The 27313-nt window shown below is 47.8% G+C and overlaps 1 protein-coding gene across 1 annotated transcript in view; it reads right to left on the bottom strand.

Moving 5' to 3' along the window:
• Positions 1 to 7576: 7576 nt before the first annotated feature.
• Positions 7577 to 27313, bottom strand: part of SMYD4 (SET and MYND domain containing 4) — a 111177-nt gene continuing 91440 nt past the window's right edge. The window contains exons 9-11 of the mRNA XM_086955195.1: positions 11786 to 11902; positions 10958 to 11081; positions 7577 to 8515 (exon numbers count right to left, since the gene is read on the bottom strand). Of these exons, the coding sequence (XP_086811321.1) occupies positions 8347 to 8515; positions 10958 to 11081; positions 11786 to 11902 (410 nt within the window). The 3' untranslated portion in view covers positions 7577 to 8346. The remainder of the gene's footprint in view (positions 8516 to 10957; positions 11082 to 11785; positions 11903 to 27313) is intronic.

The raw sequence follows: 27313 nt of genomic DNA, 5'->3' as shown, positions 1-27313 counted from the left end.
TAAAGCAGCGGTCGTCACCACTCATTTTATGGCATCCAACTAACCAGAGAGGACAAGAGAAATCATAAAATTAGCAACAATGCACGCCCAAACGCCATCAAAAGAAATGACTCCAAACCAAGTAAAGTGACAGTGCACCAACTCTCATCTGCATCACCCAATCTGACAGACCACATATAAAGTGCACATTGGCGGGGCCTCACCTCTTACATACATCCACGGCCACTAACACTCTGAGGACACAAAATAGAACACCCGTCTTTGACTAGAGTCTGTTGATATTATGCACAAGTAACCAATGTACACCCACATGAAATCGAAAAAAACACCACCCAAACATAGACAAAAATGGACCACTAAGCAAAGTTTTATTCTGGAAGAGGTGTGGCGCAGTGGCCAGGGTGCCTGACTCCGGACCACAGGGTTCACGGTTCGATCCCTGGCTCCGGTGGCAGGTTAGCCCAGCACGATGTGACTCTGGGCAATAGCTTGCTTAATCTTCCTGACGGCCCCCACCGCTGTGACACCTCCGTCAAGGGTAGCTGTGCGCTTTACAAATGCTGGCATTTACATTTATTCTAATCCATCATCTTCCAAACAATTAACCCACGACTAGTCAACTAAAGGTCAACACACTGCAAAGCCTCATAGACAGGCCCTTTTTCTAAAACTAACCCAATCGTCCATCCTCTATCTCAAAAGGTGCAACAAACATCCCACACACTAGATTACGAGAACCTAAGGACAGTGATCTATCTACACTACATAGTGTAAAACGCGGTCCAACATTTTAAACTTAAAAAACATACTACTGAAATTCGCCAGTTCTAGTTAACTGAGGTAGCAATAACTTGCTACCCCGCCATGCAGTGTTGTCATAATTAGGTCCTTTCAAATGTCATCAGTCCTGTTATCACGGCTGTCACTGAACGTCATGAGTGATGCAATATGTTGGTTAAACAGTACATTGACAGTCCAAAGTCTGACTGCAGGACAGCACACCAGAAATGTATGTGTACAACAATGTTTTAAAAGGTGGAGCCTGGTGCTCCAGCAGATTCACATACACTGTCCCTACATGCACTAACTCCATGCCCTTCAGCCATTTACTGGTTCTCCATGTCAAGGGCTATACAGGTTCACATGAATATATAATAGCATGAGAAAGCTGTTCACTTTGGCGGGGCACCCTACTTGGAATATCCATTTCAGCCAAAAATATTCTTTAGGATGCTTTGGTCAAAATAAGCAACTGACTCTGAGTTGAAGTAAAAAAAGGAGTAAAAATGTCCTTCAGATGACACCTAAAGGAATGTTGGACTGGAAGGTTACTAATTAGACTGGATACTCTCAAGATGAGAACTACCTACCTTAGCCTAGTATCCTATGATGTATTACATTGCTTGCCATGAAATCCCAACATCCATAACAATGCTTGGATAGCCTTCATGCACCCCAGGCAGAGCTTAAGAGCACTATATAATTCTTGGGTTGGAAAGGCTCTCTTTGCCTCAGAGAACACGCCAGAAAAAAAAGTTCGAAAAAAAGGGATCATAAAAAATGCAGTTCTTGCAAAAAATACATGCAAAGCTCATAGTAGTAGGTGCATTCATAGAAAAACGAAAAAAGAGAAACCAAATTGGAGGAAATCAAATTATGGAAAACTAATTTTAAGGAAAGACAATTTTAAGGAAATGCAAAAAAATCGAAAATTGAAAGAAACATTTTGCATTTTAAAGGAAAGATCATCTTAAAGAAAACCCAAATGACATTAAATTTGGGCAGAATCTAGGACTACTGTTGGGGTTATGGGCTTAGGGATGGATAATTTTTAGGGTCATGAAGGGGTTCTTAGAGGTCAGGAATAATTGGCGTTAGGGCATAGAATGGGGTTTTTAGGGTTCACAGATGGATGGAGTACAGGGGTGGTGAGTGCTTTTAGGGTTCATGGATGAGTGGTGTTTAGGTGTGTGAGGTGTTTTCATGTTTCAGGGATGGGTGTAGTGTAAGGGTGTTAGAAGTTTTAGGGTTCATGGATGGGTAGACTTTAGGACTGGTGAGAGTTTTTAAGGTTCAATTATGGGTAGCGGCTGGGGTGGTGATGAGTTTGTAGGGTTCAGGATGCGGTGAGGTCTAGGGTGGTGAGAGGGTTTTAAGAATTCTGGGATGGGTGGAGTTTAGATGTAGAAATGGGGTTTTAGAGTTCAGGGATTAGTAGTTTAGAGGGATGAGTTCTTATGGGTCATGGATGGCTGGCGTTTAAGGGTGGTGAGGGTTTTTTAGAGTTCAAGGAAGGGTGAGGTTTGGGTGTGCTGAGGTGTTTTAAGGGGTATGGGAAGGATGAGGTTTAAGCATGTAAAGGGCTTTTAGGGTTCAGGAATGGGTGGGGGTAAGGGCAAGTGATTTTAGGGTTCAAGCATAGTGGATTTTTGGGGGTAGAAAGGGCTTTTAGGCTCCAGGAATGAGTTGTTTAGGTGTGGTGAGGGGCTTTAGGGGGCAGGGATTGATGGTGTTTAGGGGTTGAGAGGGGTCAGCGATGGATTTTGTTTACAGGAGGTGATGAGTTGGAGAATTAAAATCATCTGAATTATTTGTCTGACAGTGTAGACGATATAAATATGAAATAATGTCCCCGGAAGTAAAACACTGAAATATATATCTCAAACAAAAATGTTTCTGAAAGTAAAACCTGCGACCATGGCATTACACATAATTAATAAGCATTCTGAAAAATTCCATTATAACAGTTTAGAAGGAATGGTTTCTTCAGTAAGGGTGTTCATTGAAATAGTTTTTCTATGAAATTAAATACAACCAGGCTCGTAGGGTTGAAGAGCAGGCAATTTATTAATGCTCCCTCCACTGACACAGATACCACACTCCAGGCCACACGTTTATAGTCACTGGTGGCCACAGGTTCAAAACATTTATAAGGACAAAGCACAATATTATGAGCCCAAACTAGATTGGGCTTTCTGACACTTAGAGATAAACGTAGCATTCATTAATGAAGAGGATAAAAGTGTTAGTGGAGAGAACCTCCCCTTGCAGCTCCAGTGTATTAATATTTAGAAGCCTGTTCTGAACACAGACTGAGGATGGCGGTGCTGCTGCAATATTTCAGAGTTCAGGTGTATGGTTATTGCAAGATCTGCTGGGAGACACGTTTCTGCAAGTTGATCAGACTCAGGACCATCGTAGTGTTTCCCATGTGTGAAGTAGTGTGGCTCACTGCTTAGAGGCGGCAGACCCGAGAGCAGAGGACGGCCCGGGACCAGGGTTCGATTCCCGGCGCGGCAGGTTTCTGGACCAGGGTCAGCGGACTCGATAATTCTCTCGCCTCGGTGCCCACTCTGATCAGCGATCACACTCGGCAACTCTGGGCATTAGCTTGCCTCATCTTCACTAACGGCCCCACCAGACCGCCGGGGATGCCTGGTCTCACCCTGGAGATACCCATTAAGGGACCATCTCTCAGGGAAGCCAGGAAGGGTTTCGCAGCGGTCAAAGCGCCTTGGGACCCTACGGGTAAGTAGTGCGCTATATAAATGCCAATACATTTACATGTTAGAAAGATTGTACAGTAAGTACTGGAACTTCTATTTAACTCAGTCAAATCCATGGATATTCTAAAGATCCTAACTTTCTCCAATAAAACAGTGCATGATCCTTCCCTTGCCGATGGCTGTAATACAAAGGTTTCTAGCGTATTCCTACCCGCTGTGGACACTAGGTAATGGAAGCTGGAGTGGGAAGGCCTGCACTATCCTAGCTTTCTGCCTTTCTAACTTCTTGCACACAGCACATCTCGCTGAACCCATATTTTTACAATATCACCACTAATAAAGCATGGTAGGCTTGGCACTAGTGCCAAAGCATGATTGGGTTGACCCTACTGCCAAGCAACCGCATGCATGCACCCAGCGGTGGCTACTTTGGATTCCTACAACATCTGCCAACACCTGTATGATGACAACAGCCAGATCAACAGCAAGGTGGATGGCGCATCTAAAGAGCAACATCAAAAAGCAAAATGTTATCCAGATGTCCAGCGGGGGTCGAAGTGTAATAACCATTTTTTTAAATCAGTTTTATGTTGCATTGTGTACAACCAAAACATAACATTAACAGTAAGCAATGCCCCCCCCCCCTATGACAATCATTTGCAACCCTAGAAACAGGAGTGCATTTCCGCTATCAAACAGACTGTATCGTCCAGGAGTCTGCAACCTCCCCCCTTCTGGCCAGGTACAATGCAGGCTTCATTCTACCCTCAGTGTCTCTTCTCCCATTTGCTGGTACCTCATTTATTCACCTGGTACGGGACCCATACCTAACCTTTTATGTCATCGGAACAGTCCGGTATCTCCACGAACCCCATACTTTAACGATTTCCTGGGGGCATGATCCTCAGCTCGCATGAACCAGTTCATGTTGATTTTCCATCTGGGAAATGAAAAGTCTATCCACAATTTGTGTTACTGAAGTGTAAACATCGTTGTTATAGTCCAAAGACAGAGCTTACCCGTAGACTTTCTGTAGCCAATAACTTTCCCTTTCTCTTGGCCTTATCACTGGCAGCTCCTACAACACCTGTACAAGAAGTCCACAATCTAGGCATGCTGTTTGATAGTTCTCTTTCATCCCTATGAATAACCCAACCACCATGAGTGCATTCTATCAGCTGTAACTATTCGGAGGAGTCCTCGTCCATTAAATCGTATAAGAGCTTGTTGTAGATGGACCACTGTAATCCTTCCTAAAATGGGCCTATAGAGCTTCTCTCAAGCTCCAGAGAATTCAGAAGCATATCACAGGGTTGATACTTGATCTCAGGGGATAGGGCCCCCTCCAGGCTGCTCCGAAGGCTTTACAATAGCTCCAGGGAATACTGGAAGTTCCCACTAGCATTAGACTCACTTATTGGTACCTTGGGCTTGTAAGGATTTCGGGATAGGCCCAAAATATTTAAACCAACGGGGTATTTCAATGTACATTCTTGTACTGTTGAGGTTAGACTGTACCGTGTATAAAGATTCAAGAAACAAACGCTTTGATCTCACCCCAGGGTGAACTCTTTGGGGAAACGTCATTTACAACGCGGTGTTTACACCGCACGACCTTTACCACGCTCCCATTACAACGCAAGTCGTTACTACGACTTGCGCTGGATGGCGCTATTGGTTAAGAAATATTGCAATTTTCTATTCCAACACCTTCCCTACTGTTACGTGGACTGGTGTTAGAATAGAAAATTATAATAATCCTCAATCCGCACCCTCCAACGCAAGTCGTTGTAACAACTTGCGTTGTAAAAGCCGCGATGTAAAGTACCACGATCAAAAAGATCACGTTGTACTATCATACATCCACTATTTGTACTCTGATGTCCTGGTGTGGAGTACACCTTGTCATTCTGACTTGTACACACACAGGACCTGGTAGCAACTGGATTGAGCCTCTGAGAAACCTTCGTCGCTGACAGGAAAAATTGTCCTAAAATGGTATAGGGAGCAACATATCGGGAAAAGAAAGTTTCGTTCAACTGAGGCTTTAAGTGACTTTAGCACATCTAAGCCACAAAGTCATCTAGATCCCAAGATGCGGCAAATCGGACATAAAAACCTACGATTGAGATGAGTGTGTAGATGGCAAGGTAAAAGCCTATTAAAAACGAGAAAAAAAACAGTGGGGCCATGTCCGCTATATAAATAACTTCTGTACTACGATAAGCAAAATCACATGACTGGAGTGAGGAGAGCAGGCAGGCATATCAGGGGTAAGAGCACTGCACTAGCACACCATGCGCACAATGGTCTGGTATGTGGGGCTACAGCAAAGATATCCCACAGGTATAAAGTGGGGGGTGGGAAGGGCTGACAGTGCAAGTAACTTCATTACTCATTAATCAGGAACTTGATTGCTCTCCAGTACATCCATGGCATACACACAATTCCTCCTCAGAGTGTTTAATTAACCTGGCAGGAGCTCGAACAAGCAGTTGCAATGCAATAGGTCTCGCAGTTACACAAATTAGAGTTATTGGCATTATATATGGTTATGCCTTTTATTTTGGTATTGGTTTTTAAAACATAAATAAAACACATTGTCATTTACAATGGCAATAGCTTAAACTCACGTAAATGTGAGACCTATTTCATTGCAAATGCTTGTTATTAAAGGTTAGCAGCCACCATTAAAATCCTTCTTCCGGTTGGTTCTTCAAGCAGGTTGGTTCAACCTACACAATTGCATGTGCCTCATTGATTAGAAGGGGTCCGCGTGCGAGGTTTGAAGCATGACAATGCTGACCTTCAAAGTATCATATTGTGTTTTTAAAGTTGGATAAAAGTAAAGCTATAATGCTCTTCAGTCCCGAAGTGTGCACCTCCTGCTCTTCTAGTACAGAGACCCCAAACAGCTGTGCCATGGAACCTCAGTCATGCTCAGAAGCAGCTTCCCATGTTGCAGCACTCAGGCCTCACTGACGCTGCCCTTGCACCCAACGCTGCCCCTTACACTGATGGGCAACAGATCTCTCTCAATGTTCCTCTATCCTAAACTTCAATCTTTAGCCTGGCTGCCTCTCCTCTGTAGCTGCTGAGACTCGATTGTACACTAAACAAATGCGCAGTCTTTACTTCTTTTCCATCCTTTCCCCCCAGACTTCAAATCCCCGCTTCCCCTCCCGCCCACACCCCGCCGCGGCTGGCACTAGACCCGTTCTTTTACTGCTGCTGAATGCATTTGCTCAGCGAGGTGTGGTCACTGCCCATTGTTGTGGCATTTCAATTTCAAATAGGCAGTTTGGGAGGGAGCAGTGGGGGTATATAAACCCACAATGCACTGCAGGCAGAGTGGAACGAGAGATTAGGAACAGGGGGCTGGGGTGGGGGCAGAAGAGACACCCAGGCCAGTCACAGATAAAGTATAGAAGTGGGCTGAGCTCTCTGATCACCACTTAATTAGCATTACCTTTGTGGGTGTAAGATTAATAACCTTGCCACAGTTTGTCCCAACAAAAAACGGTGGAGTCTACATTTGTGATGGATGTGGTATTGATGAGGTAGCAATAATAAACAAGGCTTTGTGTGGGGACGCTAAGAGACACCAGGCCAGTCACAGATGAGTATAGAAGTTGTAAAATATTAGCCACGTGTCTATTTACCTCTACCTGTCTAAAGCTTGATGTCCGTAGCATGGCGGTGTGGTGCTTTACACAAAACTACGTAGAAATAAAATAAATGCAGAATTTAAAAACGCAGGCCTGTGCGAATCTCTGGCCTGGTGGAAAAAGGTAACTCCTGCAGCTCGCGCGCAGACCAGTATGTGCACACGCTAATACAATGAAATGTAAATAATTGATCCACATTTCCGAGAGACGAGCCTGCATCGTCTCGCCTGGAAGGTTAGGGGGAAGAGTGTGGGATTTCATTGCTATGATTTTCTTGCGGTGTCAGTGATAAAATGGCACCCACCAGGCAGGAAAGCAAACCACTGAACTGTGCGCTATTTAAATAATAAAAGCCCTTGCTATCGACAACAGGAATGAACAAGCACTCGAAAAAAAAAAAGAAAGGCACATTAAAACAAACACAGCCAATGCGGTCGTTTAAATAATAGAAGCCCTGACTGGCGACAAAAGTAATGAACAAGCACTCCAAAAAAAGCATGGCACATAAAAACAAGCTCGGCCGGGGCAGCCCGCGCTCAAAATGAGAAAGAAAGTGTGCTTCCAGACTTATAAATGAGAGCGTGTAACTCAGCGAGTAACCCATCCAGTCGGGGTGGGCGGGGCCAAAAGTGGATAGGGTGGTAACCAGGAGGGGCTAAAAAGCCTCACTTACAATAATCACAGTCCGTTTACCATAACTTATGACGCAAACCAACCAAAATAACGGGCGGAGCTGAAAGCCCAATTTATTTCAAGAAGCCCTCGCAGAGCGAGCAGTGCATGCGCGCTGCAATGCCAGTCGAGACCTAAAAAGCATGCATACTTGAACCCAAACACATATGTGTGAACACACACATACCCAAACACATACGCGTGTGTATACACACACACGCATATGAGAAATGCTATGTCCAAATTACCATAATAGTTCACAGGAAGTCCAAGATTAAGCGAGCAGTGTGAGACTGCCTCAGCTGCATTATATGCCGGTGGGCAGCCCCTCGTGCAGCTGACTCCACCACCATGGTCATGGCACACAGGCCTTCATTCCTTTGTAATCCTTCTCATCACGAGCAGAAAATGCAGGGCTAGCTTCTCATACCTCGGTGAACTTGTGGACATCTTGTGCAGGAAACCAGGCCCTCCTAAATCCCTTAGTGAGGCTGATAGGTTCAGCTGGCAGGTTTTGACTTCATCCGTGACCCTGTGACCTTGAGCAAGTCCAAAAGGCAATCTTTCATTTCTTGGAGTTCCTGCAGTAGTTCATGCTGAGAGCCATAATGCACTGTCAGAATCTGTTCTGCTCTGAGAATGGTCTCCATGGCTTCTGACACAGCACGCCTGAAAACAGGAACAGATACGGAGGGTGTGAGATGAGAAGAATGGGCAAATCACTCTTTGTAACAGCAGGCTTGGTACACTCACTCGTCTGGAACACCAGTGAGACAAACACACTCTCAGGTCCCCACTCAGAAAATAAGTTACCACCTCACATTAATTATCTGTGCTGGGGGCTGTGGGCTCTGTTCCTGGGGTCTTCTGGAGATAAACGTGGAGGGGAGTGTTTTTGGTCACTGATCAAAATGTGATTTTGGAGAGACAGTCTAAGAACTAAACTCTAAATGTGAATTACCATTGAACTACAGTGCGATTCTTAACTTGGTGATGTGACTCGCTCTTGGAACCCACTGGTTTTTTAGAATCCTGGATTGAGCTGTAAAACTGTTAAAGTGCGTTGGTGCGTGTGATGTGAGTGGTATTGGAAGCAACACTACATCACTCACAGTGCTTGAGGACTGTGCCTAAGTGCATCATCTGCCAGTCTCGTAATTCTAAATGCTGAGGTGAAGCTTGCTTGAGCTCGTAGAGGCTGGATTGGCCAGGAGAGCCTCCCTCTCGCTGATGGTGGGCGAGAGGCTCTGTTTGTGGACCTCCAGGCAGACACCCCCATTTAGAATTTGGGGGGTGAGGGTGGTGGTCACTCAGTGACTAGGAGGGACACAAAAAGTAAAAAAATAAAAAGTGGAGCACGGTGCAGGGGTCCTTAACATTTATGGGGCCCCGAACACTTCATAGTGGCACTATTCAGTTCAAGGCCAATGAATATCATTGAGTTATGTGAGACTCGGGGAATCCTCATCTTATTCTGATGGGGGGGGTTGAGGGTGAGGCCCTATCATTTTGCGATACACCACAGTATCGACATTAAAGGCGGGGTAAAACCTTGGCGCGTTGCATCAAAAGTTGCCCAATATCAGACCCTCAGGACTGCAGTTCATGAGACAGAACCAGTGGCAAGTCACAGAGTTAAGGGCGCCCCGAATAATTCGCCGTCTGAGGTTGCACGTTCAGTGCATATTTTCGATTTGTTGACTTGAGCTGAGCTGGATTATTGGCCCACAACGGATGCGTGATTAAGAAGCTTTGTAGGGTGTTATATGGAGGAAAGCAAACAAGGGGTGGAGTGGCCAAAATATCTAGAAACACAATGAGTCTCTTGAGTGCCACATTTAAGTGACATTTAGGGCTGTGCCAGCCTTATTAATGAATGTAAAAAAAAGCACTGACCAGACATTAAACACTGCTTGTCTTCTGCCTGCCAGGAGCACAGAGCAGGTTTCTGAGAAATTTTAAAGAAACTTTGGCCACGCATTTACTACAAGTTCATCACCTCTCGAGCCTTACTATTTACCCTGATGATCTCAACCCCCTTTAAACAGGGTCTCTCCTTCAACTACTTGACACTCAGTTTATCTTGTGCGCAGACCGGAAGAGCCCCAGAATACTAGGCAGAAGGTCTGCCAAACCATTTACAGAGGGATCGATCAGGAGAAATCCATAGGAAATGGAGGATGAAGCCTTCAAAGATAAGCAGAACATGGACTCGAAGTGTCAGAACTTGCACCCAGGGCTCAAAGCCAGGTTTCCTGAAAGCAGATTGAAATAAAGAACACAAGGTCCCCCTGGGCTTTGACTCGGTAGTCCAAAGAAAGCCCCAAAAGGTGCATAAGGCTTCACATTTCAAACCCCTGTGGTTTGCACAGAGAAGAATCCTGAGCTAGGCCCAGTGCCTGGACCCTGAGCGCAATTCCGTTGAGGTGCCCAAAGCTATCGCCAGAGGCACCCGCAGATAGACTCTGAAAGGATCCCTGGGTTAATAGTATGGTATTACCCAGGTAAAGGCAAGTTGTTGAGTCCTCAGGGTAGTCTTAGCTAAATTAAATTGAACTAAGTACACCTTAAAACAATGACTTTTTTAAAGAATTGTCCAGGGGTTTAATGGTTTTCTTGTGACATATTCACATGGTTACCCTAGATAAAAGAGGAATTTAAAAATATGATATGAAAATCCCAGAGCGTGAAAGCAGAGCCGCAAGATCGCTGCATGCTAAGTCCTGGGGAGCTTGGAGCAGATAGGAGTGGGAGCAGACTGTGCCTGGGTGCAGCTGATATTGTCCATGTGCTCTCTGTTCTTTGTTGCATTTAATAGGGGCTGCCACTGGGGGGAAGGAGGGCAAGGCTACTGGGGACAAACCCAAGTGCTGCTGGGAGCGGATGTACAACTCATGACGCCATTGCGTGCAGCCAGCATCATCCAGTGCTGCCAGAAACAGTGGGAGAACCACTGTGCCATAGGTAGCAGAAGGAACACCACCTCAAACAGGCTAGGATAATGGGTTAAACTCTAGTACTACTGGTTGCAGGCAGACTAGCCCTCGTTGGGCGCAGCCCCACCACTGAAGGACACAAGCGGACGAGCAGTATCACTAGATGGCAACTCACCCATTAAAGAAGATCTGCGCTAGCTTGAAGAGCTCATGTCCCAGTTCCATGCTGGATGCCCCGTGTCGTAGCTCCACATTCCTGACACTGCTACGCAGATGCACAGCTGCCGACTGCCAATCACCTGCAAGACAAGGAACAGAGTCAGAAATCAGAGCTCCGTGTTCAATCCTTCCTGTCAGTCACCAGCGACGAAAGGCGTCAGACAATCTGGCTTCCGCTGTGACTGCTGCTCAAGAAGCACACAGCAGCTCTGCTGTCACTGCACATGGCCAGCGATTGCTGAAACAGAGGCGAGTAATACACCCAAACTCTCAGACATGGATATCAACAAATTAGCTACCATTCCAAGGAGGCGGATAAGACACCAGCAGCCCTGTTACAGGGGACAGGCAGACAAAAGCCAACACATGGGAGACACACAGCCAGGCTCCCTGTCAACATGGACCTGCTATTAACCAGTCAAGACTAGAATTAGCCAATGAGATTTTTTCTGTCAATAACAACTTCCGGCTAGAAGCCAATGGAAGAAGAGACAGAATACCCAAGCTCTTAATCTCACTGTAGTCTGCTAGTTGTCTGCCACGACTAGGAAATGAGTAAGAGAACAACCTCATCCAATCAAAGCTCTGCGACAGCAACCTCTTCCAAGATAAGAAGTCAGACATCATCTAAATGTTAAAGTTTGATACAGGACTTCTGTTTAACACACAACTCTGCAGAGCTCCCGATCTCACCATTCGCCCACCCGCCCCCCATACTTTCAACCACTTCCCGAAGGTGAGGTGCCTTCCACTATAAAATCTGTGAAGCCAAATAAAAAAATACCGCATGCAGCGTGCGCTCGCGCCAAATGATCTTCAATGCGTGCCGCCAGCACGTGCTCCGAACACAGGAAGCCTTGAGCCCGGGACCGACAGTCTGCCAAAACCTGGAGCGCCAGACCTGAGGAAGAGAAGATACGAGTGAGTGGCTCGGGCTGGTGAGTAAGGAGCCTGTGTGTATCCGTGAGTACCCGAGTGTATTTATATAGTACACTTGGAGAAATTATTCACCTGTGTGCTCAATGACTAATAAATCTTGGTAAAAACACAGCTCGATCCAAATCCCTGTCAGAGTTCTTCTGAACGAACAAGTTACTGCTTGTGTAACGATGTATATGTAAGAGACATTAGTTAGTGATAGATTCCTTACCTTAGAATATCACCAGGTGTCAGACTGGATCCGGAAAGTTTTACTTAGCAGTACCGCTGCGCGTCAGTAGGCGGCGTCCTGCGGCTCCACGTCCATCACGGGCGTCGTCAGCACCGAGATGACGTCACAGAGTGTACTTAGACGCCACCCATGCGGGCTGATGTCAGTTCTGTACACGACTTTCCGCGCCAGGAACACAGAGCCATGCAAGACACTGACCATTGGTGCAAAAAACTAGGGCTCTGACAGGGATGACCTTAAACCTAGTAATCAGTTCGCAGAACGGGGAGGATGGGTGGGGCGGTAAGGAATCTATCACTAACTAATGTCTCTTACAGATATATCATTACACAAGTAGTAACTTGTGCATCTGAAAGAGACACGTTAGTGATAGATTCCTTACCTTAGAATAGATACCCCAGCAATACCAACCCCGAAGGTGGGTCTGGGAACAGGATTACACCAGAAAGTCACAGAGCACAGCACGGCCAAAGAAGCAGTCTCTCCGGACAGGACTGTCAAGGCAGTAGTGCTTGGTAAACATGTGCAGCGAGGCCCACATAGCCGCCTGACAAATGTCCTGAAAGGGAACGCAGTGTCCCAAGGCAGTAGTGGCTGCAGTCGCCCAGGTTGAATGGGCATGCAGCCCCAAAGGAGGCTCCTTCTTGGCCAAGGAGTAACATGCTTTGATACACAAAACGACCCGCCGAGAGATGGTCCATTTGTGCATGGCCCAACCTTTTTTGGCGCCCACGTAGCCAACAAAAAGCTGATCATCCACTCGTAACTGTTGTGTACGCTGCAGATAGAATGCAAGCGCGCGTTTTGGGTCCAGACGGTAGAGCCTATCTTCCTCCCTGGAAGGATGCGGAGGCGGAAAGAAGGTGGGCGAAGTATTGGTCTGCCTGATGTGGAAGGGCATGACAACCTTTGGCAAGAAAGAAGGACGGGTCCTTAGAACCACCTTGTATGGATGAATTGAAAGGAAAGGAGGTTTGGAAGAAAGAGCCAGGAGAACACTGACTCTTCTGGCAGAGGTGATAGCCACCAGGAAAGCCGTCTTTAAAGTGAGAAGACGTAAGGCACAGTTATGATGGGGCTCAAAAGGAGCTCACATCAAATAAGTCAAAACAAGATTCAAGTCCCACTGAGGAATTATGAAAGGCACGGGAGGAAACGTGTGTGTAATGCCTTTGAGGAAATGGTTAACAACTGGGGACTTAAAAAGAGAAGGCTGATCAGGAAGCCGTAGAAAGGCGGACATGGCCGAAAGATAACCTTTGACAGTGCCCAGAGCAGAGCCCTGCTGGGCCAAGGATAGAAGGAACAGAAGGACCTCAGAAAGATGGGCAGCAAGGGCATCCACAGCCTTTGCTGTGCACCATGCCACAAATCTGTTCCAACTGCAGCCGTATACCGTTTTGTTGGAGAGACGTCTGGCTGCCAGAATGACATCACAGACTTTGGGAGGAAGATCGAAAGCTGTCAACTGTCGCCGCTCAATCTCCACGCATGGAGGTGGAGGCTGGACAGGTTCCGGTGGAGGACCGTCCCCTGCTGCTGCGACAGAAGATCCTCCCGAAGAGGCAGACGGATCGGGGGATAGAAGCTCACACTGAGTAGCTCGGGATACCAAACTCTTCGAGCCCAGTCAGGAGCCACAAGAATGACTAGGCCGGTCGTGCCTGATCTTCTTCAGCACTCTGGGCAGAAGTGGTATAGGCGGAAAGGCGTACAGCAGACCACAACTCCACTCGTGACGAAAAGCATCGCAGAGCGAGTGCCGCCTTGGAAATTCCAACGTGCAGAACTGATGACATTGCGCGTTCTCTTCGGTGGCGAATAGATCCAACCAAGGCTCTCCCCACTGCAGAAAGAGACCTTGCGCCACGTCCAAGTTCAAACGCCATTAGTGATCCATCAAGCACCGGCGGCTGAGTTAGTCCGCCCTGGCGTTCAGAGAACCTGCCAGGTGTTGAACCACCAAGGTAATGCCTTGACGTTTCAGCCATGCCCAGAGGCGCAGAGCCTCCTGACATAGGGTCCAGGACCCCACCCCACCCTGCTTGTTGCAATACCACATGACGGTGGTGTTGTCCGTGAACACCTGCATCACACTTCCCCGGACAGTGGGAAGGAATGCTTTTAGTGCAAGTCGGATCGCCCGAAGCTCCAAATTATTGATATGGAGCCTGGACTCCGCCCGAGACCAGAGGCCTCTGATCTCCGCCTCTCCCAAGTGGCCACCCCTATCCCAGGAGGGACACATCTGTAACCACTATGTGCTCCGGTTGTGGAAGGGAAAGGGATCTGCCACTGACCCAATTTCGGTTCGTGAGCCACCACTGCAATTGTTGAGCAGTGCCCTCCTTGATCTGGACATGATCGGACAGGTTACTTGAACTTCAGGTCCCACTGCAGAGCCCGCATATGCCATCTGGCATGTGTCACCAGAAGGATGCAGGAGACCATCAGGCCCAGGAGCCGTAGGGTCATCCTGACTGAAACCCAAGATAGAGGCCGGAAGATTGGAATCATAGCCTGAATATCCCGGACTCGCTGCTCGGGAGGATAAACCCGAAACAGCATCGAATCCAGAACCGCTCCGATGAAGGGGAGCTTCTGAGAGGGACTCGGGTGCGACTTCTGCACATTGATGGAGAACCCCAGCAAATGCAGGAGGTCAGCCTTAGTCTGGAGGTGGTTGACGACTGCCTGGGACGAGCCCGCCTTCAACAGCCAGTCGTTAAGGCAGGGGAAAACTGATACCCCCGACCTGCGCAGATGAGCCTCAACCACCGCCATCACCTTCGTGAACACCCGAGGGGCACTGGTAAGGCCGAAGGGGAGCACGGCAAACTGAAAATGCTCCTTGGCCTATCGTAAACCGCATGTTGTGCCGGTGGGCCTGCAGGACGGGGATGTGAAAATAAGCACCCTGCAAGTCCAACGCTCCCACCAAGTCTCCAGGGTTGATGGCAGACAGGACCTGAGCCAGAGTCAGCATTTTGAATTTCTCCTTCCGGAGGAAGCGATTCACGTCCCGGAGGTCTAAGATGGGGCGCAGGCCCCCCATTCCTTCTTGGGGACCAGGAAGTAGTGGGAATAACAACCACTCCTTACTTGCTGCTCGGGAACCTACTTGATGCCCCCTTGGCCAAGAGGGCCGTAATTTCCTGTCAGAGAAGGTCCAAATGATCCCCGACATGCGGTGGCACCGAGGTGGCATGGCTGGAGGGGAGGACTGAAAAGGAAGGAAGTAACCTGAGCAGATTATCTGCAGCACCCACTTGGCTGATGTAAACTAGCGCCAGTGGTGGAGGTGTTGGCGAACCCTGCCACCCACCGGTGTGGGGTGCTCCCTGTAGCTCGGATTAGGAAGGCTTGGAGGCAGAAGCAGCGGGAATAGAGGTGGACTGACCCGCACGCTGGTTCCCAGACCCGCCCCTGCAGAAGCCACAGCCGAGACCGCGCTGAGGCTGGTTCTGCACAAACTTGCTGGAGGAGCGTGCCTGGGTGCCTCCGCCCTGGCCACGAAAGGAACGAAACCCAGGAGTGGCAGGGATCTTCATAGAAAGACCCAAGGACTTGGCCGTAGCGCGTGAGTCCTTAAAGCGCTCCAGCGCACTGTCGGCCTTATCGCAAAGAGGCGGGAGCCATCAAAGGACATGTCCATGAGCGAGCTCTGGACATCGGGCGAGAACCCAGTCAAACGCAACCAGGCATGGTGCCGCAACGCCACAGTCGTGGAAATCGCCCTGCCCAACAAATCAGCGCTGTCCAAACCACACCTTATGGCAAACTTAGCCGCAACCTTCCTTTCAGCAATCTCTTGGGAAAGGACAGCCTGGACCTCCTCAGAACAATAAGGCAACACCTGAGCAACGGAATCCCACACTGCGTGGGAGTAACAGCCCAAGAAGCAGGCGGTGTTATCCGACCGCAGCCCCAAGCTGGGCGAGGAGAAGAACCTCTTACCAAATTGTTCCAGCCTTTTAGAGTACTTAAACGGCGGAGCCGTAAGAAAGGCACTCTGCGACGTTGAGGCCTGAATGACCAGGCTCTCAGGCGTAGGGTAAGTAGTCAGGAAGGCGGGATCACCAGGCACCAGGCGATGATGCCTGGCAACCTTTTTATCCACATGCACCCCCGTGCCGGCCGCAACCAAGTGCTCAAAAGGACTTCGGTAAGGGCCTCACTGAAAGGGAGTAGCGGCTCAGACGATGCCGACGCCATCTGGAGCACCTCCGTAAGGAGGTTAGCTTTGAGGGCCACTGTCGGGAGGTCGAGATTGAGAGCCTCCGCAGCCCGACTGAGCACCACGATGTAGGAAGCACCCTCCTCCATAGTAGGCGGAGGAGAGGCAATCCCTGGGTCAGAAGAAACATCGAGTTCGCCCGCATCTTCCAGATCGTCCACCCAATCTTGCTCGGAGTCACATTGCCAGGCAAGAGGGTCCTCGGACTCGTCCCAGTCCTCGTCCGCCTCTGGCGTAGAGGGAGCCGGTCGCGGCGGCAAAGCCGGAGCCTGAGAAGGGACTAACGGCTTTGGGAACGGGCCGGAGATGCCTCCCAATCCGGATCCCAGGCCGGGACAAAATGGTCCGGGAACCGGGGCAGGGGTGGGATAAACGGCACCCAGTGCGGCACCGTGGCCAGAGCCGGCAGCGCTGCCCCTCAGGGCACCGGGGCTGGAGCCAGCAGCGTAGGATCCTGTGGTGCCGGGGCTGGAGCCGGTGGCGGAGCCGCCGGGCCAGCAGGATCTGAACACGGGACGGTGGGGCCCGAAGGCGCCCTGGCGGGAGCCCGGGGCCTGAAAAGGCGGTCCATGGCAGCAAGAAACTCTTTCATCTGTTCGGGAGTCGCTGACGGACCTGGGTATGGAGGATAGGCCACGGGACTCCCAGGATCCAGTGGAGCCGCAGGGGCTGAGCCCCTGTCCCCCTTGTCTGCCTCCAAGGAGTGACGAGGGGACGTCGGAGAGCGAACACGCTTCTTCGACTTCTTTTTATGGCGTCGCTTACCGGATTCCGAAGGCGAAGACTTGGAGCCCAAGGAGTGACGGCCTCGGTCCCGCGAGCGGTCGCTGGAACGACCCCCGGACCCAGAGCCGCGGTGTGACTAATGCCGAACCTCCAGCAATTTCCGACCCCGCTCCCACAAGGCTTTGGGGGCCTTGGCTGGACAGTCCCAGCAGGCCCAGATGCCGTGATCTGACTCCAGGCAGTAGAGACACACATCGTTGGGGTCTGCCACCGACATATTACGGCAGCACGTGCCACAAGACTTGAAGCCGGGCATCCCTACATGCACCAGGAGAAAAAAGGGAGACAAAAAGTCTCAAAAAGAGTAGCCAAAAAGTGACTAAGGTACGTGCTCAATCTGGATCTGCGCTTGCTGGCGCGGAAAAGAAAGAATTGACGTCAGCGCGCATGGGTGGGGCCTAAGTACTCTCTGTGACGTAATCTCGGCGCTGACGAAACCAGTGACGGACACGGAGCACCAGGACGCCACCTACTGACGCGTAGGGGTACTGCTAAGAAAAACTTTCCGGATCCAGCCTGACTCCTGGGGATATTCTAAGGTAAGGAATCTATCACTAACGTGTCTCTTTCAGATACACATATTGCAACAATGCATCCCCACAAGGGCCCACAGAGCACCCTGCATTGTCGGGAGTCAGTGGAATCAAGATAGCAAAAGGAAGGGGTCAAATAAGGGGGCACACTCACTGCCTAGACAACAGCACAGAGAAGTCCAAGGAAGGAGAGCCCTGGGTCCAATGTCAGCAGTAGAGATGAGCACACAGTAACTGCAGCACAGAGGGGTTCGATGTGTGACTGTGTTCGGGATGGGTGCCCTGCCTGCTCATAACTCTGTAGCAGAGAGAGGCCCAAAGGAGTTGTTAACTTTACTCACATTCAGTTGGATAGTAATGATGGTGGTTGGGGAGAGGTGAGCGGGAGATGAAAGCTGTGGAGGCCCAGAGTGGGGTCCACAACATCCCTTTTAGGTCAGGCCTGATTGAGCAATAGGACTGAAAAAGAGCTGTAAGAAGCACTAGTAAGGAAGGGGCGTTATCTCTGCCTATACATTGGTTAAAATCAAGTACATCTTTTATTGGGCAGAAGCTGAGTGCTGCCTCTTTTTGCACTGCACTCCTATATGCTCCTGTGGGGGTGTCTCCTCACCGAACATTGCCGCTACATGTGCAAGGACGTAGGAATGTGCAAAAGGAAACCCCTCCATCATGATGTATTTTCACTGAGTTTTCCCCTCGCCAAGGGCCATGAGCCAGCATCAGTGTGACTGGCAGAAGCGTCATGACATGCTCACTGCAGCAATTAATAGGACAACTGACCAGGTTCTGTTTGTTAGGCTAATCCTACTGGAGTACAGAGCTTCCTGATAAGGGTGCTTTCCTCATTCTAAATGGCCACAGGGCCCATCATGATGAGGAGGCAAAGTCTGACCCCATCTTTTCTTCAACTTCTCTGTGTCTCTGTCGTGCAGAAAAGCTAGTTCATTCCGCCCACATGCACATTATGGCCAGTAGCAGACCAACATTCCCTCACTGAAGCTTCTCCTTGGTGCCACACACTGCTATTCGCACAATCTCTTATCTTTCCTGTTTACAGGCCTTCAACCCCACCAGGAGCACACTGAGACAAACTGCTTACGACAATACCAGATGTCAGGCAGAAAGTAGTTTCTGAACATTCTCAAGCCTACAAGTAGACAAAAGCACTGAAAATATTATATAAACGTCCAAAGGGTGGGTTTGCAGCAAATGTTAGGTTGTCAGTTGCTTATTAACTCGCCCTGGAACATACAATTTTTAAGGGGAGAAAGTAGTTGAGAAATAACATTTTGTTTCCAAAAAATTGATTTACCATCTCTCCTGTAGTTTACATTGGCACAGTCGTTCAAGTGCAATACAACGCAGCCAGAGTGTGAGTCATGAGCGCAACACAAGAGGCCAATTGCAAGAGAGACATATAAACAAGTTCCAGCCAGGTCAGTGCATCGACTCGGCTGGTAAAGATGAACCTAACTTTCAACTGAACCTCATTGGATCGCCTGATTGACACTCATGTCTGACCAAAACTTTTTTATATGTTAAACCTTTAACAGCACCCTGACTTTCTGAGGGGAAATAGCCTTTACAACTATGGCTTTAACACGCATGGGTGTGCTGGTGGAAGGGAGTGGAGGTGTGTGTGTGTGTGTGTGCGCGTGTATAAATATATACACATATATACGTCAACACACACAAAAGAATAGCACAGGGAACTCACAGAGCTTTCAACGTTCTTTTCTTTATTCTCAGCAGGCGCGTTTCAACAAGAATACCATTTTTCAATGCTTTCATAGTCAGAGTGCAGCTTAACACTATTATGCAGATTAACTTTCCAATACCATACAACATTCTTATTGGAGGACTGACTGAGTTGTGGCAAATGAGAAAGGACTAATGCCATTTTAGTACAGATACATTTGATTTGGCCGCCATATCTGCATTGTTTATCTCGAATTGAATCTCAATAGAAACGCCTTCGTTTCTGTGAATGTTTTCATATATAAATAGCATATGCCACCGTGTTCATTTTATGCCTTGAATAGGCCAGAAAACGGGAGGCACCCAATTAATTTCTTGCATGCAGATGCAAAATATGAATAGTCCTCCACATAATGTCCAACCTGAATGTGCTGCCACAAAGCCTCCACTACGCTGTGTTACTACAGTCAAACTTGTTATCAAAGTAAAAAAAGCTTCCCTCACCACAACCAGCATGAATTAGTTCATTTCTGTGGGCGTTAGTCCAATGACCTTTCACATCCCCAATGTATCTCTAGGTTCTTAATATACTTATCAACTGGCATTAGGATATCTATCTATCTATTTATCTATCTATCTATTCACTGAAAAAAAGGTAGGTTTCAGGCACGTTATAGTTAGAAATTATCATTTAAAAAACCTTAAAAATTAACTGAAAAAATCATAGTTTTGAGGGGCTGTGACGGGGTGGGCTGGACAGGCGAGTCATCGGAAGGTCTGCAGGACTGGTGGTCTCCCGTCCCCCTCTCACCCACCTCTATGCCCTCTATACAGCAGCCTCCATCACTCGTGGACGAGTGGAATCAGCAGTTCTCTTGCGGTCACGAAGAAGAAGCAGCGAAACAGTACGGCACCTTTAAACAGGCCCCGCCCCCTCCCTGGGACGTCATCGCGCGGGACGACTCAAAGGAAGACGGAACCAGGAAGACAGCGAACGGCGTTTCCCTGGAGGCGGAAGGTGAGAGGACGGAGAGAGGAGCGAGACCGGAGGAAGAAGGCGTGTTGGAGATTGAAGGCAGGAAGAGCGTCCACGACAAGCCAGGAGGCCAACAAATCCACGAGCCGCCCTGCCACGTTCCCACGGGAGGAGCGTGGCTTGAGCAGAGGTCCTAGGATGCTAACCTCGAGAAAAAGAAAGAGGTCCCAGGGAGTCAAACCCTTTTGAAGGCCTTTCAGGGCCTGGAGTCCTATCCGCAGCCCACGTCGGACCCTGCAGCGTTTGCTCGTGAAAGACTGACCAGCAGGCAGCAAAGACAGAAACGTGTACTCATAAAAATAAAACCTTCTCTTAAGCATCCATCTGTAGCCTCTGCGTCAGTTCCTGTAGCCCAGCCTGCCCCGCAACAGGGGCATTATAGTTAGTTGGACATTTCACTCATACAAAACCATAGAAATTTCGCTGTTATAGTTAATTCAGCTAACCAAAACTCGCACCCCCGCAATGCACTGCTGATGACGTCGCATATTACATCATTCATGACATGGTCAGTGACATCACTGATGACATCTCAAATGACATCACTGATGTCATCACTGATGACATCATCCAGTGACTGTGTTTCTTTAAATTTTAAATATGTATTATATATATGTCAAGGTGTATTGAAGAATGAGTGGGTGTATACGTGTCTGGATGTTGGATTTAGTAGGTGCGTGGCTGACTATTTAAGAAATTGATTACATGTGTCTGACTGAATGCATGGGTTAGTGACTAAACTGTGTAAATGTCTGTATCAGTCTGTCTGTTGTTGTATAAGTTGCTGCATTGGTTGGTCAGTAGCTACATGAGTGTCTATATGGGTTATTGATTGGTTGCCTGAGTATTTGTATTTGTGCCTGAGTGTGTGGGTGGGTGGGAGGTGGTTGATTCATTGGGTTCAAGAGTGCATGTGGAAACATCTGTATGGGTGGGTGAGTGTGTGTATGGGTGTGTTGGTGAGTGAATGGATGTCTCAGTGGTACATGTCCAAGTAACTACATATGTAAAAGGCAATGTATGTGAGAGTTGGAATATATGAATAACTATACATGAGAGTAATTGATTGTGAGAGTGGCTGTATGGATGAGTGTGTACTTGTATCAGTGATTGTATAAGAGAGTAAGTGTGTGTTTGTTTCTGTTTAAATAAGTGATGTGTTGTGTGTATAACTGTATAGGTCAGTAAATGGAAGTGTGATTGATTCTTTGCTTCACTGACTAGGTGTGTGAGTAACTCTGGATGAGTGGTGGAGTGTGAGTGTCTGTATATGTGTATGAGTGCATATGATAGTGTTGTATTGATGAGTGACTGCATGTATGAGTGATTGTATGGGTGAATGAGTGGTTGTGTGTGTAGACATAGGAAACAGTGAGTGCATATGTAGTAAGTGGTATTGGTGTGTTGATGGTTTCGAAAATGGTAGTCTGAATTTTATAGTGGGTGTATTAAAGTTTATATTAGAGTGTGAGGAGGTGCATCAGATTTTCATGTGAGATGTCATCAGTGATGTCATTTGAGATGTCATTAGTGATGTCACTGACCATGTCATGAATGATGTAAAATGTGACGTCATCAGCAGTGGATTGCGGGGGCGCGAGTTATAGTTAGCTGAACTAACTAGAACGGCAGAATTTCTATGGTTTTGTATGAGTGAAATGTCCAACTAACTATAATGTTACTGAAACCTATGTTTTTTTCAGTGAATTTGTAAGGTTTTTTAAATGCTAATTTCTAACTATAACATGCCTAAAACCTAAAGTTTATTCAGTGAATTTCAATGTTTTTTTTAATGCTAATTTCTACCTATATCGTCCCTGAAACCTATGTTTTTTTCAGTGAATTTCATAGGTTTTTCAAACGAAAATTTCTAATTATAATATGCTTCAATCCTGTGGTTCTTTCTGTGAATTTCTTCAATGCTAATTTCTAACTATAACATCCCTATTAAATCCTCTTGAATCCTGAAGGTCCCTGGTGGCCAAGTAGCCCACCAGGTACCTCCGGTAAGCGCCACAGAGAGGTTTTCCAAGGCCACGCCCCTTTTCCCACCATGCTGGAAACGGGTGTATTTTATATTTGTTTTATTGTTTTCTTGTGACTTGGTTCTACAGAGTGACAAGTTGGCTGCCAACACTTTCTTGTTTGGAGTGTTGGCAACCAATCAGAGTGAAGCTCGGGCCCGGGATGGTTTGCGATCCCTCCTCGGTGCTCCGATATCAAAACTTTCTTTTTCTAATTTCTCAGCAACTACTGAACTGATTTACACCATTTAACAAAAAGGGCTCTTTCTGAAGCAAGGACTACCTTGTTGCCAAATTTGGTGTAGTTCCGTTCAGCAGTTTGGGCTGTAGCTTTGTCTAAAGTTTCCTATGGAAGACAGATATCAAACCCATTCTTTTTCTAATTTCTCAGTAACTGCTGAACGGATTTACTCCATTTTAAAAAAGAACTCTTTCGGAACCAAGACCTACCTTTTCGACAAATTTGGTGTAATTCCGTTCAGCAGTTCGGGCTATAGCTTTGTCTAACGTTTCCTATGGAAATTAACATTGGAAAAAGCGTTTTGGGTCCCTCTTTTTTCTCAGTCCCCACTTGACAAATCACCCTAAAACTTTCAAGACAGAAGCTGACTGGAGCTGGCCACTTTTTTTGAATATATTGTGAAGATTCATCAACCGGCGCCAAAGTTATTGGGAAAAGAAAAAACGCTTTTCCTATGGAAACTAGGTCCTAACTAGAACTTCCTTCTTGCGGCCGCAAAAGCACAATCTGCGGACCAAGATCTAGATTTCTGCCCAATGTGGTGTAATTCTGTTCGGTGGTTCAGACTGTAGCTGTGTCTAAAAATTGCAAAATCCCCATTAACATTTAATGGGGGAAAAAGCGCTTTAGGACTCCTCTTTTTTCCCAGCCCCCGCTTCAAGAATCACCCCGAACATTTCTGCACAGCAGCTCAAGTAAGTTGTAAACTAGTTTTTAAAATTTCGTAAATATTTGTCAAACAGCAAAAAAGTTATCAGCCACACAAAATACGCTTTGTCTATGGGAAAAATTGGTCCGAACTATAAATACCTACTGGCGATCGGCAGTAGATGATATGATTGGCGTTTTATCCCATTTTACAATTACAGCAATGCAACATTAGGTAACAGATTTAAAATGCAATCCAAATGGATTCTCAATGGAAGCGCTATCATGTGCTTATCCGAAGGGCTAAGGCATCCTACTATCAGGATAGAATTGGGGCGGCTGAAAATTTAGCGAAGAAACTGTTTAGGGTCTATAAAGAAATAACCTCCCTAGCAAAAACGGCAGCACCAGTGGTTAGCTCTGAGGAGTCATGCAATCGCATGGCGGATTTTATTTGCAGATAAAGTTGAGAATATTTACTCCACCTTACCAGTCTCTGCCCGAGCAGGCCAGGGGACCCCCGGAGAAGCTGGTCCCGTTCCAGAGATAGATTGTATTGATAAATACACTGTCCCCCTCTCCTCCCCCCCCTGAGATCTTAACAAAAATTAGCATCAGTATTAAGTAAGGCTCTCCCAGGGACCCTGCCTCCCCTAAGGTGCTTAGAGGGAGTATTGAAACTCTGGAGCCTTGTATTAGACACCTCTTGGAATTATCCTTTATGTCAGGAATGGTGCCAGCTAGATGGAAGGAAGCAGTGGTCCTTCCACTACCTAAGAAACTGCACATTAGTCCAGACCAACGTGAAGTAGTGTGGCTCACTGGTTAGAGGCGGCAGACCCGAGAGCAGAGGACGGCCCGGGACCAGGGTTCGATTCCCGGCGCGGCAGGTTTCTGGACCAGGGTCAGCGGACTCGATAATTCTCTCGCCTCGGTGCCCACTCTGATCAGCGATCACACTCGGCAACTCTGGGCATTAGCTTGCCTCATCTTCACTAACGGCCCCCCAGACCGCCGGGGATGCCTGGTCTCACCCTGGAGATACCCATTAAGGGACCATCTCTCAGGGAAGCCAGGAAGGGTTTCGCAGCGGTCGAAGCGCCAGGACGCCTACGGGTAGCAGTGCGCTATATAAATGCCTACACATAATTTGCGTCCTATTTCTTTGCTTCCCTACTTCGCTAAAGTTGTGGAGAAGGTTGTTAACATGTAACTTACAGCGCATATCGGGAAACACAATCTCCTTCACTCTACTCAATCCGGTTTTCGGGCCTTCTATTCTACGGAATCGGCACTGCTACTTTCCATGGAAACCATTAGGAAATACGTTGATGCGGGACAGACTGCGGCCTTAATTCTGCTTGATTTAAGTGCCGCTTTTGATACTGTTGCCCATCATACTCTGCTGCACTGTTTGAGGAAAGGTAGTGTGTCTGGCAGTGCTATGCGCTGGATGGAATCTTTCTTGTCGGAGCGTAGTTTTCAGGTGTCGCAGGGCTCTTATTATTCCAAAGTTGTCAAACTCAAACAGGGGATGCCTCAGGGATCCACCCTGAGCCCGACCCTGTTCAATCTCTATGTCTCTCCTTTCGCTGAGATTGCAGAAAAATTTGGAATTATGGTTGTGTCCTATGCCGATGACACTCAACTGGTGGTTTCCCTTACACAGGCACAGGACACTGCAGCTTCCAACTTCGAGGCGTGCATGCAAGTACTTGCACTGTGGATTGCCAATAACTGCCTGAAGTTGAATGGCAATAGGACAGAGGTGCTTGTGACAGGGAAAGCTCCGTCAGTGTGGTCAAAACCTTGTATTTGTTGCCTACAGCAGCCAGGAAGACCATGGTGCATGCCCTGGTGACATTGTGCCTTGATTATGATTATATGCTGTACCTGGGTGCTACTGCTAAATGCGTGCAAAGACTCCAAGGCATCCAGAACGCAGCAGTGCGCTTGGTTCTTATGCTTCAGAGGAGAGCCTCTTCAAAGAGGGCGCTGGTCTCCCTCCACTGGCTGCCGATTAGAGAGAGAGTCCGGTTCAAGACGCTAGGCGTCTGCCACCAGATCATTCAAAGGACGAGCCCCTCCTATTTGTTTGATCTACTTACTCTATATTCTCCAATTCGGCAACTTAGATCAAGCGGGAGGGGTCTGGTGTGTGTTCGCCCCATTAAGAGAGCAAGGTGGGTGGCCACTCATTCCACTTTTTGGCCGCACAGCAATGGAACAAACTCTCCCTGATCCTCCGGTTGGAGGGTTCGGGGGTCACTTTCCGGAAAAAACTGAAAACGTATCTTTCTCCAGCTGTATAGTCCCTCCTCTAGGATAGGTTTTAGCTGCCGAGGGCAGTTTGCACCGCAGCGCGGGGACACACTGGCCTAGTGTAAATAAGCGTTTTATAAATATGATTATTATTATAACATTCTAGGTTGTTAGTGTCCAAATAGTAGCACAGTCTCACAGGTGTTAATTACAGGAGAATTCTCTGTGCTTTTATGAAGGGGGGCGTAGAGAAATACCATGGAAAAGACAATATGTAATTTGGGGAAATGACAAGCCAATTCTATAATAAACAGAGGAAAAGCTAAAATAAACAAAAACAATAAAACTGAGAAACATTACAAAAGAAAAAAGAGGGGACCTGGTCAACCTCGCCTCACCCATCTCTAATACCCGTAGGTGGCGACCGTCTATCATCTGGAATATATGTGGGGGGGAGCGGGAGGGGGGAGACGATATGTCCGGGTGGTTTCCTCCCAGCTTCAGGTTATGTGCCCACTCCGGGCAGGACCCAGGTTGGGCGGGAGAGGGGGGTGGGGGGGGGGGGGGGTCTGCAGTCCTCCATACGAAACGTCTGGGCAGAACCCCGGGGCCAAGGTCCTATGTGTAACCCTTTACTCATCTTTCAGTTGAATGGTTACCCTGGCCCTCTGGTTCCTCAGCTTCTTCCTCCCCAGGTGTGTCATCCCTCATCTCTGGGTCTTCCCAGGGGCCATTCTCCGGATGTTCCCAGGCCACTAACACTTCAGTCCATAGATCAGCTATAGGGCGGATCTTCACCCCTCTAGCCTCCTCCCGGACCAGCGCCTTTTCTTCAGCTCTTGCCCACTGGGTTACGTCTGCCTTCCAGGCCAGGGTCTTAGAGCCACTGCGAATTTCCAGGTCATAGCTATTTGCTGTCTGGCTAACACTAGGGCTAAGTCCATAAACCTTGTGCCAACTTTCCTGGAGGCCAGTCGTGTAAATAATCTCAAAATAAAAGCCTCCAGCGAATGTGAAAGGGGGGGAGCAAGCGTGTAGTCTAAGGTAGAAAGCATCTCTTCCCAATAGGGTTGTAATTGGGGGCAACACCACACCATATGAACAAAGTCAGCATTTAAATGTCCGCATCTACATTTAGGGCAGGGACAGGGGTCACCTGCGTAAACCACTTGGATTCTATGTGGTGTCAGTTATGTCATATGTCCATAATTGAATTGGAGGTATTTCAAACTCGCATTCCTAGAGATATTTTGGGGGGGAGGCTGACATCCTCTGCCAATTAGGATCCATTAGTACTTGTTATAGGATTTACTCCCATCTATTCCGCAAAGTAGTTAAGGGGCCGCAGACCATACCAGAGAGGGATTAGTAAAACCAAGTCACCAGGTGTCTAGTTATGCTCATTGCATTGCAGGACTGCATGCATTATAGGCTCCTCCCGGGCTTCGTCCTACAGGTCCCGAAACGCTTGTGTCAATGCCTCATATGTAAGGAACAGGCATGATGGCAAATTATAACATTCCATCAAGCCCTCCAGTGGAAGCAAGGCACCCTGTTGATAGCAGTCCCCAACCGTAACCAACCCAGCTTCTGTCACGGCTAATAATTGCCAAGCAGTAAAATAGGAAAGGGGTTCGAGATGAGGGGCCCTACCAAGGACAGGGCCGGTGCAT

The sequence above is a fragment of the Lissotriton vulgaris genome, chromosome 2_1, assembly GCF_964263255.1.
Source record: "Lissotriton vulgaris chromosome 2_1, aLisVul1.2, whole genome shotgun sequence".
In the NCBI taxonomy this organism is placed as follows: Eukaryota; Metazoa; Chordata; class Amphibia; order Caudata; family Salamandridae; genus Lissotriton; species Lissotriton vulgaris.
The sequence above is the reverse complement of the archived record's forward strand: the minus strand, read 5'-3'. Positions and strand labels throughout refer to the sequence as shown.